At 44.3% G+C, this 17,907-nt stretch overlaps 1 protein-coding gene across 1 annotated transcript in view; it reads left to right on the plus strand.

Annotated features, from left to right (window-relative positions):
• Positions 1-17,907, plus strand: part of LOC122552352 (serine/threonine-protein kinase N1-like) — a 44,680-nt gene that overhangs the window by 17,359 nt on the left and 9,414 nt on the right. The window contains exons 5-6 of the mRNA XM_043695101.1: positions 1,489-1,580; positions 3,389-3,565. Of these exons, the coding sequence (XP_043551036.1) occupies positions 1,489-1,580; positions 3,389-3,565 (269 nt within the window). The remainder of the gene's footprint in view (positions 1-1,488; positions 1,581-3,388; positions 3,566-17,907) is intronic.

Below are 17,907 nucleotides of genomic sequence, written 5' to 3' on the forward strand. Positions count from 1 at the left end.
GAGTTCTAGGGCACACCTGATCAGGTCCTGGGGATTTATCCATTCTTATGCATTTCAAGACATCCAGCACTTCCTCCTCTGTAATATGGATATTTTTCAAGATGTCACCATCTATTTCCCACACTGACCCCCGAGTTACTCCACTCGTCACAGGCTTCCAGTCTGACAAGCATCCTTCAACTATTACCTTCTGTTTTTGGAAGATACTTCAAATATTCCATGAATATTGAAGAATCCAGGGAAGGAATGAAGCACCATCATCATTGTTAGTGATGTGGTATTAGACAAACTGATAAGGTAATGGCAGAGAAGTCCCCTGTCCTCCCCTACACCCTTTCCAGTGCAATCACTGGACCTTCCTGAATGCGTAACCTCACACCTGATGGATTAAATTCCATCTGCCATTGCTTGGTTTGACTTACCAGCTGATCAGTCTCAGATTGCAACCTGAGACCATCCTCCTCCCTATTAAAAGTACCACCAATTTTCGTGTAATCTGCAAACTTACTGATTGAACCTTCTACATTCGCAGCCAGGATCATTACCGTACACAACAGGCTGCCAGGGTCCCAGCGTTGATCCCTGTAGTACACTGCTGGCCACAGGTTTCCAATGACAAAAACATCCCTCCACCATCACCCTTTGCCTCCTCTTTGCAAGCCACTGTTGGATCCAGTTTGCTAACTTGCCTTGGATCCCATGGACTCTGACCTTGTAGATCAGTTTTCTATGCAAGGCCTTATCAAAGACCTTACTGTAGTCTGTGCAAACCATATCAACTGTGCTAATCCCATCAACAGACAGGAACTCCCTGGAACAAACCCGTGCTGACTGTCCCTGACTAAGCTCTTGCTATGTTGTTGATTAATCCTCTCCTGCAGTTGTTTTTTCAATAACTTCCCTACCAGTGACATCGTGCTAACTGGTCTGTAATTACCTGGCTCTATCTCCTTCCCTTCTTGAACATAAGAGCCACATTGGCTATCCTCCAGTTTTCTGGCACTTTACCTGTAGTCAGCAAGGCAGTAAGTATCTCTGCCAGGGCCCCAGCAATCTCCCTTGCCTCTTATAGTAGCTTGTATACAGCCTGGGGAGACTCAGCTTCATGTCCATTGACATAAACACCATGCTCCACTTTGGGGGAAGACTGTTTCATTGCTGTATGGCAAAGTGTTAAACAATACTGCACGTGTTAACTGTTAGATTCTCATTTTTACAGCTGAAGTTACCAGCTCAGTATAAAAAGATATATGGTGTTTAGCTGGAACTTGTTCTACTGTTGTTCAACATTAGAAGTCACCAAACTATGGAAAACAGCAACCAGGAACTTAAACATTCTTAAACTTAAACATAATGCATTCACCAGAGCTTCGAATAGTTGGGATGTGAAAAGTTATCCACAGCAGACAAAGGGAAGAAAGATCTGAACAACGTGCCACAACATTGTCATCTTTGACAGCTTGCCTTTCTTTTGGGTTTTTGCTACAGGTTCTGCTGTCCGAATACAAAAAATCAGGACAACTGTTCGCTATTAAAGCCTTGAAGAAAGGAGATATTGTTGCAAGGGATGAGGTTGACAGGTGCGATCTGGTTTCTTATTTGAGCATTAATACACTATATTTTGCTACAACTTACACAGAAACTGTCATGCACAACAATCCATATTCTGAAAATGTCATCGATCTAGCCTGCTAACTCTCATTCTCCCCACAGATTGAACCTTAGCTTTTACTCTCTGTCTCTCTCTCTCTGTCTACAGAGATTAGCTGACCTGTTGAGTACTTCCAGCATGTTTCTGTGTTAACTTGAACTTTTCCCAAGTTCCTTCTTGATAATGATCTTCAATAGCAGTCTTTAGTTTTGCTTGTCTTCACTCTGTCTGCTGTGTTAAAACCTTGAATTTTATAGACCTTTGTTCCGTTCTCCTCTGATTTTCTGTCCATCTTATCTTTGTTTCATTGTGTATGTAAAATAATTTACTGTTTTGATTTAGTTTCTCGGTAATTCAGTTTTCTAGATTTCTTTTTGTCTTCCTCAATGCTATTGCCATGTGTTCGAGCCTCTATGGATCCACCCTTGTCAATCTGTCTCTTCTGCTTATCTGCTTCACTAAATATGTGCTTTATTCGACCCCCAGTTTTTCTTTCATCCTCATCCATGCAGTCTCATTTTTGCATCTTGCTTAGCGCAATATCTTTTTCCTTTCTCTCTCCACAAGATCCTGTCAGACCTACTGAACTTCTCCAGCAATTTCTGTTCAGATTTCCAGCATCAGTTCTTGTTATATTTCTCAGTTATCTCCTCATTAATTGCTATCCCAAGTTGCTCTGTTTTAATGCTGTTATCAGTTCAGTGGAAAGACTGCATCTCGCATTGTGCTCAGTCCAGTGAAAGGGCCACATTTAAGCATAGAAATTAGGTCCTCCAAGCCTGCCCCACCAATCAGTATGATAATGGCTGACCCTCTATCTCCGTGCCCCATTCTAGTTTTCTTCACCATTACCCTTTGATGCCTTTAATATTGAAAAAAATTATCTGTCTTTTTGTTTTGACTATATTCAATGACCAGGCCTTCCCCAGATTTCTGTGTTCGAGGATTCCACAGGTTCATCACTCTTTGGGTGAAGAAATGGTTCTTCATCTAAGTCCTAAAATGGTCTGTCCTGCATCCTGAAACTGTAGCCCTTGGTTCTCGCGTACCAAACTAGGAAAACCCTGCATCTAGTTAAAAACCACTCAACACCAGCTTATAGTCCCAACAGGTTTATTTGGAAGCACTAGCTTTCAGAGTGCCGCTCCTTCATCAGGGGGCTGTGAAGCAGGAACATAAGACACAGAATTTATAGCAAAAGATTACAGTATCATGCAAGTAAAATGATATATTTAACGAACCTAGTTTGTTGTTAAGTCTTCCATCTTTTAGAATGGGTTACAGGTTTCGATTCATTAATATGTAAATCCCCAAATTTCTTTGAGGTCGCATTCTCAAGATAACTTAAGCTTTTGTAAAAGCAGCTGACATCTCAGCTCAGACAATATATTAAAGGGGTGAGGTTAGAGTCTGTCTGTATTCCAGTCAGGAGTCAAGAGACCTGTTTGTTTCCACTTCACTTCCTGTCTGTCAACCAATTCTCAAGCCATGCCAATTGGGATTGTCAAAACACTTCGATCCAGTGGGAGCGATGTGTTTAACACTGTTTTTGGTCTAGTCAGACAGCTATGTTGAACTTTGTGATTGGTCCAATGGGAGGACAGTATTTAACACTATGATCAGCCCAATGGGAAGGCTGTGTTGATCACTATGCACTTGTTGATGTCATTCTGCTTTTATACGTGTAATGCTGTCCCAAGTCAACCAGTGCTCTGAATTGTTCTGTTGTCTCTGCAGCCTTATGTGTGAGAAACGGATCTTCGAGACTGTAAACATCTCCAATCATCCATTCCTAGTCAATCTGTTTGCGTGTTTCCAAACCCCAGAGCACGTATGTTTTGTGATGGAGTACACGGCCGGTGGAGATCTCATGATGCACATACACGCTGATGTTTTCTCAGAGCCCAGGGCTGTGTGAGTACTGACAACTCAATCGTTACTCTATTTCAAATGACTGACCAAAGCTAAAAACTTTAGTTTACAGTGGATTTCAGGCTTCAGAAGCTCAACTGGTAGCAGGCTGAACTCAAAGTTGCCAGCTTCTGAGTTTGAATCCAGAAGTTGAAGCTGATGCTCTTAATGTAGTCCTGAGAGTGACTGTGTTGTATGTGCTGTCAGACTTGAAACTGAGGCCCCATCTGCTTGCCAGAGCGGGTTGCAAAGATCCTTTGGCATTATGTACAGATATCCAGTGGTCATGCAGGTGTCATATAAAGGCATGTTTCTTTTCTCTTATGCTTAAGATGTCGTTAATTTATAAGGACCATTTAGGGTGACTTGCCCATTGTGGCACGTAAACATTTAATGTGGTTAGAGCTATTTATCTCATTAAATTCCCATGAGGTAGATGGATGGAAGAAGCAAGAGGAGAGACCACGTAAACTAAAGGGTACCATTTTAATGAGACTGTAGGATGGCAGAGAGACATGCAGTCTTGGACCATGGCAGGACAAGGTAATCACGCTGCTTTCAAAAACAAAACATGTACTGTGCACATGTACATACAAAAACAAAACATTCTCGTACAGGGCAAAGTACTGAGTACAGGAGTTGGGAGGTCATGTTGCAGCTGAAGAGGACATTGGTTAGGTCACTGTTGGAATATTGTGTGCAATTCTGGTCTCCTTCCTATCGGAAAGATGTTGTGAAACTTGAAAGGGTTCAGAAAAGATTTACAAGGATGTTGCCAGGGTTGGAGGATTTGAGCTACAGGGAGAGGCTGAACAGGCTGGGGCTGTTTTCCCTGGAGTGTCGGAGGCTGAGGGGTGACCTTATAGAGGATGGGTATATGAATAGGAAGGGTTTGGAGGGATATGGGCCGGGTGCTGGCAGGTGGGACTAGATTGGGTTGGGATATCTGGTCAGCATGGACGGGTTGGACTGAAGGGTCTGTTTCCATGTTGTATATCTCTATAACTCTAAGAGGCCCTTCAACCCATCAAGTCTGCACTGACAATAATTACCACTAAAGGCGTGCTAGTGCCAATTTCTTGCACTTTCGGAGTAGAATTAGGTTTATTGTCACGTGCTCACATGAGTGCAGTGAAAATTTTTAAAAATTGCCACTTACAGCACCATCTTGAGTACAAAGGTCCCTAGGTAGAGGATCTTAGAAATAAGTCAGAAAAATAAAGAAATAAGGGTGTCGCATTACAGACCTTCAGTGCCGGGTCTCACCTCCTGACTACACCGGGACCTCATCTCCATGACCCATTCATCAAGACCTTACTGTGGGCCTATCACACTCCCACTCCAGGCACCAAGCTCCTTTCTCAGCCACTGGCCTGACATGTTCCCAAGGCCAGGCTCAGAACCTACCAAAGCCAGACGTCTTCGATCCTGCCCCCACTTCTGATATCACTGCAGCTTCCCCATGACATCAGAAAATGAAAGAGAGAGAGTGAGCGAGAGAGAGAACAGATGGGTTCGGGGCCCTAATACACCCTACTGTACCGTAATGAATAGCTTATTCCATTTCCTTGAATGTTAGGATAAACACGTGCTTGTTTCAGGTGCTCATCCAGCAATGGCGCGATGGCTCAGTGGTTAGCACCGCTGCCTCACAGCACCAGGGATCTGGGTTAGACTCCAGCCTCAGGCTGTGTGGAGTTTGCACATTCTCCCTGTGTCTGTGTGGGTTTCCTCCCACCGTCCAAAGATGTACAAGTTAGGTGTTTGGCCATGCTACATTGTCCATAATGCTTTTCCAGCACCACACTTTTTGACTGTTTGTTTTCCTGTATGTATAAAATGCCTTGAGATTCTCCCTAACTTTGTCCATGAGTCCTTTCTCATGTCCCCTTTTGCTCTTCGAGTTGCTTTCTTAAAATCCCTCTTGCACTTCCTATATTCCTCTCGGGCCACAGCTGAATTGCTCCCTTTGGATTTGCTTAAAGCCTTTCTGCTGTTCCTCATCCAGTCCTGAACTGTCCTAGACATTCAGGATTCCCTGAACCTATTGCTCAGATATTTTCTCCAAAAACTTTGTACTTTCCTCCTTGAAATGGCTCCACTGCTTCACTGTGCCCAACCAACTTTGGCCAGATCCTCCTTTATTTAATAAAATCTGCTTTCCCCCAATCCAATGCTCTCTTTTGCACGCCTTCTTTCTCCTTGTCATTACAAATTTGAACCGTACCATGTTGTGATCACAACCACTGAAATGTTCCCCCACTGACACATTGAACAGCTGTCTGCCTTCATTCTCCAGAATCACTGTGTACTGTGCCTTCTGTATATTGATACAAGAACTCCCTGTACATTTGCTCGCAGAGCTGGCAGTTTTGTTTTGAGATGTTTTGTCACCTTACTAGGTAACATCATCAGTGAGCCTCTGGTGAAGCACTGTATAATGGTATCATTTCCTGTTCTTTTTCTCAGAGATTGGTAAATGGGGTCCAAATCAATGTGTTTATTGATGGAGTTCCGGTTTGGATGCCAGGCCTCTAGGAATTCTTGTCCTAGGATGGGCTATGTTGTCCAATTGAAGTGGTGTCCCTCTTCCTCTGTGAGTGAGGATACTAATGATAGTTGATCATGTCTTTTGGTGGCTCGTTGGTATTCATGTATCCTGGTGGCTAGTTTCCTGCCTGCCTGTCCAATGTAGTGTTTGTTACATCCTTGCAGGGTATTTTGTAAATGACATTCGTTCTGCTGGTTGCTGGTACAGGGTCCTTTTAGTTTCATCAGTCACTGTTAAGGTGGTTGTCAAAGGACACCACTTTGACTGGGACAACACAGCCCATCCTGGGACAGGCTAAACAGAGACGTGCAAGGGAATTCCTAGAGGCCTGGCATTCAAACCGGAACTCCATCAATAAACACATCGATTTGGACCCCATCTACCAACCTCCAGAAAAGAACCAGAAATGATATCACCCACCTTAACAGACCAAGACACACAAACAGAAAGCAGGACAGAACACCAGCGCTTCACTGATAATGATAATGTGCATGGTGACAAAATGTTTGAGAACAAACCCATCAGCTCAGCGAGCAAACTTACAACCTGAACCTCAACCTGAGCTACAAATCTTCTCCAAAATCACAAATTCCTAATTTCTATTCGCAAAGTTTTGTTTGAAGACCCTTCCATAATATATATATTTCCTTATTTCAGAATGTTCCCTTAACATGAGTATTAGTCCAGCACCTTTTCACACCCTCCTCTGTGTCACCGAAAGATCCTATACCCTGGAACATTGAGCTACCAGACCTGCCCTTCCCTCAGCAATGTTTCTGTGACAGCAACAATATCACATTTCCATCAATCCACGCTTTTAACTCCTCAGTCACACCCATTACACTCTCATCATTAAAGTAAAGACCACCCAGCCTTGCTTTACTCTCTTGACCCTCAAAACAACACAGCTGAACTCCCTATGATTTGCTTCCTTTGCTGTAACATGATGTGTCTCCGTTTCTGAATATTCTGTGTGCCCTCCCCCTGCCAGACCAGGTTTGAACTCATTCCAACAGCACAAGCAAACCGACCTGCAAGGATGGGGGCCCAAGTCTGGTTCAGGTGCAGACCATCCCATCTTCCTCAAAAACAGTCCCAGTAATTCAGGAAGCTGAAACCCTCCCTGTCCCATCAACTGTTCAGCCGTGCATTTATCTGTCCTATTTTTCCTCTTTCTATACTTGCTAGCATGTGACACCAGAAGTAATCCAGAGAGGATGACCACAGAGGTCATGCCTTTTACTCTACTACCGAGCTCCTGAAATCCCTGATGCAAGACCTCATTCCTCACTTTGTCCACGTGATTGGTACCAATAGATACCATGACATCTAACTCATCACGCTTCCCTTTCAGAATGCTGTGCAGCCATTCAATAAAATCCCTGACCCTGGCACATCATCCTGGAGTCACATTTTCAAACGCAGAAACCCTTCTCTGTTCCCCTGATTACAGAATGCCCGATCACTCTCACTGTTCCTCTCCTCTTCACCACTATCCCTGCCCCCTTGACTACAGCCAAGCCGCTTGTGGTCCCAAAAGCTTGGCTCAAATTGCATTCCCCCAAGATAGTTGCACCCTCATCAGCTTCCAAATGGGGACTCAACTTAGTGAGTGGGACCATAGGGGACTCCTACACTACGGTCAGTTCCTTCTGCACTGACTGGGTCACCCATTCCACTGAGTTAGCAGGACCTTAGGGGACTCCTACACTACGGTCAGTTCCTTCTGCACTGACTGGGTCACCCATTCCACTGAGTGAGCAGGACCTTAGGGGACTCCTACACTGCGGTCAGTTCCTTTGGGACAGACTGGGTAACCCATTCCCTTCTTCCCTGTTGTTCCTTGAGCTGCAATATGACCATCTCTCTAAACATTGCTGTGGACTGACCAGACCCCCTCAAAATATATTAACATCATAATCTAGCCCCTAACCTTTTTTTATTTTAAAGGGGATTGTGAGATGTTACGTTCCAAATGTCATTTAATTGATCAAAGTACTCAATGTCAAGCAAAACAAAATTTATTCATACACTCGAGTTAAAGTACAATGGAAGCAAGCATAGCCGAAAGGAATTGACATTTGATGTAACTCGATTGGAAAACTTCACAGAGTAATAGATTTATTAGCTAGTAAACAGTAACTGTTCCGATATAGTAAAGCCATAGCATCATCACGACATGCTATCGATGTAACTGTCAGCTTTGTGGATGTGTCACTGTGTCTCCAGTCACTACTTCAGCTCTGAAACCAAGAGCTTCCAGCTTCTGCACCTGGGAACACCTGCACTTGTGGTCATCTCAGACATTAGCAGCATCCAGAACATTCTATCTGTGACAAGCCACACATTCTGCTCAGCTGCCCTCTCCTGACATGTGTTAAGTTTGCAATTAAAACCTTAGACTAGTACCGAACTGAATACAGATAATAAGCAGTCTTTTCTCCAATAAATACCTCACTTCTAGATTCAGCTATCTAAATACAGTCCCATGTTAATTACTCACCAATCAGCTTACTACTTTCCCACGTTAGCGCTCTTTGATTTTTGTTTTTAACTCAGCATGCTATGTGAAGGGAATCGCAGCGTTTCTGTCCTTTATCCTCTCCTAATGCTGAATTTTCCTCTTGAATCTGGAGGTGGTGGCTTTTCGAAGGTGATTTTCGAAGCTTATGAATAACTGCAGAGGACAAAAGCGAAACTCTTTCTAAATCACTGATTAGGCTCAGCCTGAGGACCACGACCATTTCTAATAACTGCACCTCAAAAGGAACGTCAGGACTGTGGGGAAGGTGAAGAGGATGGTGCCAGGGCTGAGAAGTCGCCATTGTTTTCACTAAAGCATAAAATGCTGAGGGAAGATTCCATAGAGGTGTTCAAAGTGATAATGGTATATTTAAAGTAGAAGGGGTGAAGAGACTGTTTCTTGGCGCATGGGGGAGTATGCAAGGTGGTAACCAGTGCAAACAGATCCATGCTAAATGGCAGTAGCAGCAGCACCACAAACCCGTTGTTTTTTCACTTGGCTATTTGTTACAGTCCCCTGAAAGGCAGAGGAAGCACACCCATCAGAATTTTCAAAAAGAAATTAGATTTCTAATAGAAATGGAGAAAAACCAGCAAACAATGGGCCAGCTGTGTGAGTAACTGGTAACTGTTTCACAGAGCTGGTACAAGTATGCTGGGTCAAACCGGCTCATTTTGTGTTCTGGGCTTGATATCAATAAACTTCTTTTCCTTGGAGTTTGTAGGTATCACCTTAAAAGGCACATACCCATTGAATTGGAAATGTTCAGTGAATCTTTGAAATTTTCTACCTCATAGGGCTGTGCAAGTTCAGGCATTGAGCAGGTTCAAGACAGGTTGATGGATTTCTGGCAACAGCGATCTCTCGGGATAAATGTGAGGTGGGCAGGACAATACATGACAAGCAATAGGACTCTGAGATGCACTGAGGATCAGTAGGTAAAATGACTAAGAAGGCATTTGGGATACTTGCCTTTAATAGTCAAAGCATCGAATTTAGGAGCAAGGAGGTGATGCTGGAACTGTATAACACGAGGGTTAGGCCACAGCGGGAGTGTTGTGTGTAATTCTAGAATCCACATTCTAGGAGGGATGTGATAGCTCGGGAGAGAGTACAAAGGAGATTTACTGGGATGTTGCCTGGGGGCTGGACAGTTGCAGTTCTGAAGAGAGATTGGACAGGCTGGGATTGTTTTGCTTTGAGCAGAGGAGATTGAGAGGGAATGTGATTGGGATGTTTAGCATTATGAGAGACACAGATGGGCCAGACAGGGAGAAACGTTTCTCCTTGATGGAGGGATCAATGACCAGGGAATATAAGGGGCAGAAGGTTTACAGGCGATACTTCCACTAAAATCAGTCATTTGATGGTCAGTACCTATCTTGTCATCATTGATAAATTACCATGGAAAGTAATTAAAATATCCAGTTAACTATTGGTTGAAGTTATTCAAATGTATTTTTCAAAATGGGGGAATAGAGCAAGCCATTCAAATGTAAATGAATCTCTGTCTTTATTCTGATTGTGTGAAATCTGGGGTCATAGAAAATGTTGAAATACACAATGAAAGAATTTTCCACTGAAAGTCACTGCTCAATTTGTTAAAACAGAATGGTTTCTATTGAATGAGATCTCCGAATCAGAGTGTGTATTTGAACATCAAATCCCCACATGACAGAACTATAAGAATGTAATATTTCCAAAGAGCTGAGCCACTGGGTACCACATCAGTACTTGTTGTCTGAGTAGAGAGAACTGTGAAGCAGTTGCACCAAATCTGGAGTGAATACGAGGAGATCGAGATAGCCGGTTGATCAGGAGGAAGGACTGATGCCTGATCCCTTCTAACCAACAGAGCCAACTTGTTTTGTACATCCAGGTTCTGCTGAGTAATATGGGCAGTGCATTTGAAGTTATTCATCGGGAGGAAATCTTAGCAGTGCTTGAATATTCACAAAATCTTGCTTAGTAATAAGTGAAGTTGAGCATATCACATGGATAATCTGTATCCATATCTGTGTGCAGTGCTTGAAGTAAGTAGATTAATTATTCTTTCTCTGATCAGCCGTGTTGGAGTCAAGAAGTCAGTTCATGCATAACATCTCAGTTAATGAAAGCATTCTTTCAGCACTACATGGAGAGCTCGTTCACAGTCCAGTCTCCTAGGCTTCTATTCTCACCCATGAAATGGCAGCGGTGTCAGTGGCCAGGCCAGCATTTATTACCCATCCCGAATTACCCAGAGGGCACTATCCAAAGATGTGCAGGTTAGGGTGAATTGAGTGTAATATATTGCCCATAGTGTTCAGGGATGAGTAGGTTATGGATGTGGGTTTGCTCGCTGAGCTGGATGATTCATATCCAGATGCTTTGTTACCCTACTAGGTAACATCTTCTGTGGGCCTCAGGTGAAGCAATTCTGAAAATTCCTGCTTTCTATTTATATGTTTGGGTTTGTGATGTCATTTCCTGTTCCTTTTCTCAGTGGGTAGTAGATGGGGTCTAACTCGATGTGTCTGTTGATAGAGTTTCGGTTGGAATGCTATGCTTCTAGGAGTTCTCGTGCATGTCTTTGTTTGGCCTGTCCTAGGATGGATGTGTTGTCCCAGTAGAAGTGGTGTCCTTCCTCATCCGTATGTGAGGTTAGTAGTGAGAGAGGGTCATGTCTTTTTGTGGCTAGTTGGTGTTCATGTATCCTGATGGCTAGTTTTCTGCCTGTTTGCCCAATGTAGTGTTTGTTACAGTTCTTGCACGGTATTTATACAGACAACAAGCAAAACTAATGTAATTTACAAAATACTGTGCAAGGACTGTAAGAAACACTACATTGGACAAACAGGCAGAAAACTAGCCACCAGGATACATGAACACCAACTAGCCACAAAAAGACACCAATGAGCCACAAAAATACATGACCATGTCTCATTAGTAACCTCACATATGGTTGAGGAAGGACACCATTTTGACTGGGACAACACATCCATCCTAGGACAAGCCAAACAAAGTCGCGCATGAGAATTCCTAGAAGTATGGCATTCCAACCAGAACGCTATCAACAAACACATTGAGTTAGGCCCCATCTACCACCCCTGGACAAAAGGAACAGGAAGTGACTTCACCACAGCAAATAACATCACCGCAGGAAATTATATCACCAACCCAAAGAAACTCAAACAAATAAATAGAAGGCAGGAATTTTCAGCATTGCTTCGCCTGAGGCCCACTGAAGGTGTTACATTGTAGGGTAACGAAACGTCTGGAAATGTACCTTCCAGCTTAGTGAGCAAACCTGCATCCAAAACCTCAACCTGAGCTACAAATCTTCTCAAAACTTGCTATGAGTAGGTTAGGTGCATTAGTCAGGGATAAATGTAGAGTCATAGGGTAGGGGAGTGGGTCAGGGTGGGCTACTTTTCGGAGGGTCAGTGTGGGCTTGGGCCGAAAGGCCTGTTTCCACACTGTAGGGATCCTTAAAAAACAGAGGACTGTTAAGAGCCAACCTCATCTCCTGATGTGTGTCTGGAGTCATATGTAGACCAGACCAGATAAGGAAAGCAGATTTGCTTCCCTCAAGGATATTAATGAACCAGATAGGTTTTTTTTTCTGATAACCAACAATGGTTCCAAGATCATCATTAGTTACAGATTTTATTCAATTCAAGTTCCACCATCTGCCATGGTGTGATCGAATCCGGGTGGCCAGGACCTTACCTGGGTGTCTGCATTAATGATCCAGCAATAGTACCACTAGGCACTTGCAGCAGGGATTTAGGAAGCTGGTGGTGAGGGCACTGAGATTACAGCATGTCCTCAAGACAAGTCCTGTCCTTCACCCTGACTGTGATGAGAGCTTTCAAACACTTCTCTCCCCCAAAACAACCATACAACCATTTCACCAACTAGCCCCTTGACCTTTTGCACTGATCAAGGTTTATCTGCCTGATCAACCCAGTGGCAGTGTACAGTCAGCCAGCATTGTGAGGTACAGTTACATGGCAGAATTGTTTAACTTATTGAGAAACCTGGACTCTCCCTCCCCATCATATCTGTAGTCAATCAGGTGACCCACGAGTGCTATAAAGATAAATCCTAGTTATTGCTCCAATTCTGGAGTGGTTTGTTGAAAGATCAAATAAATTGAACAAAAACAGTCAAAAACCATGATTGCATTCTTATACAATGTTTCTTTTGTTTACTGCTTGAATATAAATTTATTTCAATTTTTAATCATTTATGATGCTGAAAGGATCAAATAGTTTCAAATAATTCATGCTGCTATACTCTAAATCAGATTTAGATACATGATTCCCACCCACAGACAGCCAAAGTAAACTTTATCTTTGCCATTAGCAATTGCAAACAATGAAGCATATGTAAAATATCTATATCATATAAACAGCATGCATATGGCTTGTCCTGTAAGTTGGGTAAATTGGCTTGCCCATCTTGAAATTCTAGTTACAGCAATCTACAATTGAGCCTACAGGGGCATTCCAGCCTTTGCACTTCTGACTCTGCACAGTTTCTTTAGAGTTCTCTCCGTCTCTTCCAGAGTCTTCACATTGTTCCCAGATTGATGCCTCAGATTGGATACAAATCCATAAGGTGAATGGCAAAGGTCTTTCCCCTCGTGTAGGGAAATTCAAAACTAGAGGGTATAGATTTAATGAGAGAGAGAAAAGATTTAAAAGGGACCTGAGGGGCACTTTTTTTCCCCACACAGAAGGTAGTCCATATAAGGAGCGAACTGCCAGAGGAAGTGGGAGAATCAGAGACAGTTCCAACATTTCGAAGACTTTTGGACAGGTACATGAATGATCTGGATGGACATGTGAGTAGGAAGGGTTTGGAGGGAGGGATAAGGGCCAGATGCTGGCAAATGGGACTAGTTTAGTTTGGGATATCTGGTTGGCATGGATGAGTTGGACTGAAGGGTCTGATACCGTGCTGTGTGACTCTGTGGAGATGTGTGAGAAAGGTTTTAAACCTGGGGTTGGTAGGAATCTGGGACTCACTCCTAGAAGGCTGGTAGAAGCAGAAACCCTCATTTAAGAAATATTTAGATGTGTACTTGTGATGCCAAGGAATACAGAGCTATGGGCCAAGTGCTTGAAATTGGGATTAGAAAGTGAGGCGGTTGTTTTTGACGACCTGTGTAGTGTGCAGTGTGGGTCAGTAATTGTAACCTAGATCACCCTGAGATGATAACTAAATTCCAGAAGAGACAGTACAGCATCGCTTCACAGGAGGCTCCAAACCACTCAAGATGTCACCGAGACTGGAAACAAAAAGTCAGCAAGTCAACTTGCCAGCTCAGCAAACATACTCACGGCAACCACGGCAACCAGCGCCCGAGCTACAAAGCTTTACACCAACCTTGAACACCTACAGCTGAGACACGGTAAGGCAAGCAAGGAAATGGGAATTCTTTGCCAACCACCTAAGCACTGCCTATGAACAGCTCTGATTCTTACATGGATGCTGAAGGAATCTGATACTGCCATCCTGTGTCAGATACAGACCACCAATCAACAACCTACAAGCCAGAGAGAGAGTCAGACAAGATGGTCTCAGGATGATCCAGGTTTTGATGACGGACACACACAACAGACTACACTGATACAGACAGGAAATCGCGCACCAAAATTCATTCATTTTGAAAACAACCAATCAGGAATGGACTGTGACAATCATACAGGCCATCACCATAAGACCGAACAGAACGACATAGAGAAAGAGAATGACACTACAAGACAAAATGACTAAGCTGAGCAACAGCAGAGAAGACAACACGACAATCACCTGGGTAAGAAACCTCGCCAACAGACAGCTGACAGGCACAGATAAAGCCGGACAAGCCAAGCGTCTCCACTACAACCACAAGGACGCAAAAACTAGACTTCCCTAGCTGCACTAGAATGTACGCTCAGAATTAGTGGGCGGCACGGTGGCACAGTGGTCAGCACTGCTGCCTCACAGCGCCAGAGACCCGGGTTCAATCCCTGCCTCAGGCGACTGACTGTGTGGAGTTTGCACGTTCTCCCCGTGTCTGCGTGGGTTTCCTCCGGGTGCTCCGGTTTCCTCCCACAGTCCAAAGATGTGCAGGTCAGGTGAATTGGCCATGCTAAATTGCCCGTAGTGTTAGGTGAAGGGGTAAATGTACGGGAATGGATGGGTTACGCTTTGGCGGGTCAGTGTGGACTTGTTGGGCCGAAGGGCCTGTTTCCACACTAAGTAATCTGATCTAAAACTAACAGTCTAACCGAAGAGGCACAGCAGGCAGTCAGACAAACCATTGTACCCTTACTAACAAAGAAAAGACAACTGAACAACCTCAACACCAAAGAGAGAGAAGCCCTAAATACACTCAAAAAGGACAAGAACACAATCATGGTCGTAGCGGATAAAGTCAGAATCACAGTTATTATGGACAAGACGGAATATATTCAGAAAGCAGGGAAACTACTTGCAGATACTGAAACCTACCTCTAGAGGGCCTGTGACCCCCACGCCACAACGAACCGATTGAATATACAACACACTACGGAACATAGAGAAAAAACAAACTAATAACCAGGATTGATCTACAAAACCAGAAGGCACCAACACCCCAAGATTTTACAGATGACCCAAGGTACACAAACCAGACGTAACACCTAGACCCATTGTGGCACTTACAGTAATTCCATCACATAAACTGGCAACACAAACTGAAACATCTAATCCGTGGATCCAAACACTCCATACAATCATCACAGGAATTCCTAACCAATACCAGGAATGTAAACACAGACCAGGGCAAAGCAATGCTCTCATTCGATGTAACGGTACTGTTATCTTCAATTGACAAAACTCGAGCCAGAGAGACAGTAGGCAATCTCCTGGACAAACGGAACTCTCAGCACAATGGGGAACTTATCAGCAAGGACTGCATACTCAAACTGCTAGACCTGTGAGAAAGTGAGGACTGCAGATGCTGGAGATCAGAGCTGAAAATGTGTTGCTGGAAAAGCGCAGCAGGTCAGGCAGCATCCAAGTAGCAGGAGAATTGACGTTTCGGGCATGAGCCCTTCTTCAGGAAGCCTCTCTCCTGAAGAAGGGCTCCTGCCCGAAACGTCGATTCTCCTGCTCCTTGGATGCTGCCTGACCTGCTGTGCTTTTCCAGCAACACATTTTCAGCTACTAGACCTGTGCTCAACAACACACTTCACATTCAACAACCAGAGATATGAACAGATCAATGGGACACATATAGGCTTCCCCCATCTCTGGGCTCATTGCAGAAGCAGTGATGCAAAGACGAGAACAAACAGCCTTCCCACAAATCCAACCCAAACTCTGGATCAGACACGTGGGCGACACTTCTGTCATTATTAAGAGAGCAGAGATGGGGAACACCTACCAGGCTATCGACCACATGTTCACAGGGATCAAATTGATGAGAGAGGAGGAAGCCAACAATCAACTCCCATTCCCGGATGTGATGAGGAAAAGAACACAGAATGGTTGAATGCATTATAAGAGTGTACAGAATAGCCACACACACTGACCAGGTCCTGGACGACAACAGCACCCACCCGACCGTACACAACAGAAGCTGCAGTCGGACCCTGTTTGAAAGGGCCACAACACACTGCAGCACTCCCAACCAGTGAAGAGAAGGAGAAGAACACCTCGACAGAGTCTTTGCCAGGAATGGATAGCCCCGCCACTTCATCCACATATGTCCAGCAAACAAGGTGAGGTGGCCATGCCACAGCCTAACTCACTACCTTAGACCAAAACATCTCTGAACTGACAGCCAGGCTACTCCGCCCACTGGGATTCATGACAGCTCAGACACCGACAGCCACGCTCAGACAACAACTCACCACGCCAAAACACCCGATACCCATCATGTGCAAGGCGAACATAATTCACAGGATTCCATGCAAAGACTGCACGCAACACTATATAGGACAACCAGGAAGACAGCTAGCCTACCCCATCCACAAGCACCAACCAGCCAGTAAACACCACGACCAGCTGTCTCTATTACCCACACACAGATGACAAACTAAGACAACACAATGATCATAGGGACAAGCTCAACAGGGGACAGCATTTTTAGAGCAGGCACTCAGCTCCAGATTCCATCAACAAACCCAATATACCAGCCACTACAACGAACCCAGTATACCAGCCACTACAACGAACCCAGTATACCAGCCAGTACAACAAACCCAATATACCAGCCACTACAACCAACCCAGTATACCAGCCACTACAACCAACTCAGTATACCAGACACTACACCGAACTCAGTATACCAGCAACTACAACAAACCCAATATACCAGCCACTACAACGAACCCAGTATACCAGCCACTACAACGAACCCAGTATACCAGCCAGTACAACCAACCCAGTATACCAGCCACTACAACCAACTCAGTATACCAGACACTACACCGAACTCAGTATACCAGCCACTACCACGAACCCAGTATACCAGATACTACCATGAACCCAGTATACCAGACACCACAACGAACCCAGTATACCAGCCACTACCACAAACCCAGTATACCAGCCACTACCACGAACCCAGTATACCAGCTACTATACCGAACCCAGTATACCAGCCACTATACTGGGTTCAGTATACCAGACACTACACTGAATCCAGTATACCAGCCACTACAACAAACCCTATATACCAGCCACTTCAACGAACCGAGTATACCAGCCACTACAACGAGCCCAGTATACCAGACACTACAACGAACCCTATATACCAGCCACTACAACGAACCCAATATACCAGCCACTACAACGAACCCAGTATACCAGCCACTACAACGAACCCTATATACCAGCCACCACAGCGAACCCAGTATACCAGCCACGACAACGAGCCCAGTATACCAGACACTACAACGAACCCAATATACCAGCCACTACAACGAACCCAATATACCAGCCACTACAATGAACCCAGTATACCAGACACTACAACGAACCCTATATACAAGCCACTACAACGAACCCAGTATACCAGCCACTACAACGAACCCAGTATATCAGCCACTACAACCAACCCAGTATACCAGCCACTACAACGAGCCCAGTATACCAGACACTACAACAAACCCTATATACCAGCCACTACAACGAACCCAATATACCAGCCACTACAACCAACCCAGTATACCAGCCACTACAACCAACCCAGTATACCAGCCACTACAACAAACCCAGTATACCAGCCACTACAACGAACCCAGTATA

This window comes from Chiloscyllium plagiosum, chromosome 8, assembly GCF_004010195.1.
Source record: "Chiloscyllium plagiosum isolate BGI_BamShark_2017 chromosome 8, ASM401019v2, whole genome shotgun sequence".
Lineage (NCBI taxonomy): Eukaryota > Metazoa > Chordata > Chondrichthyes > Orectolobiformes > Hemiscylliidae > Chiloscyllium > Chiloscyllium plagiosum.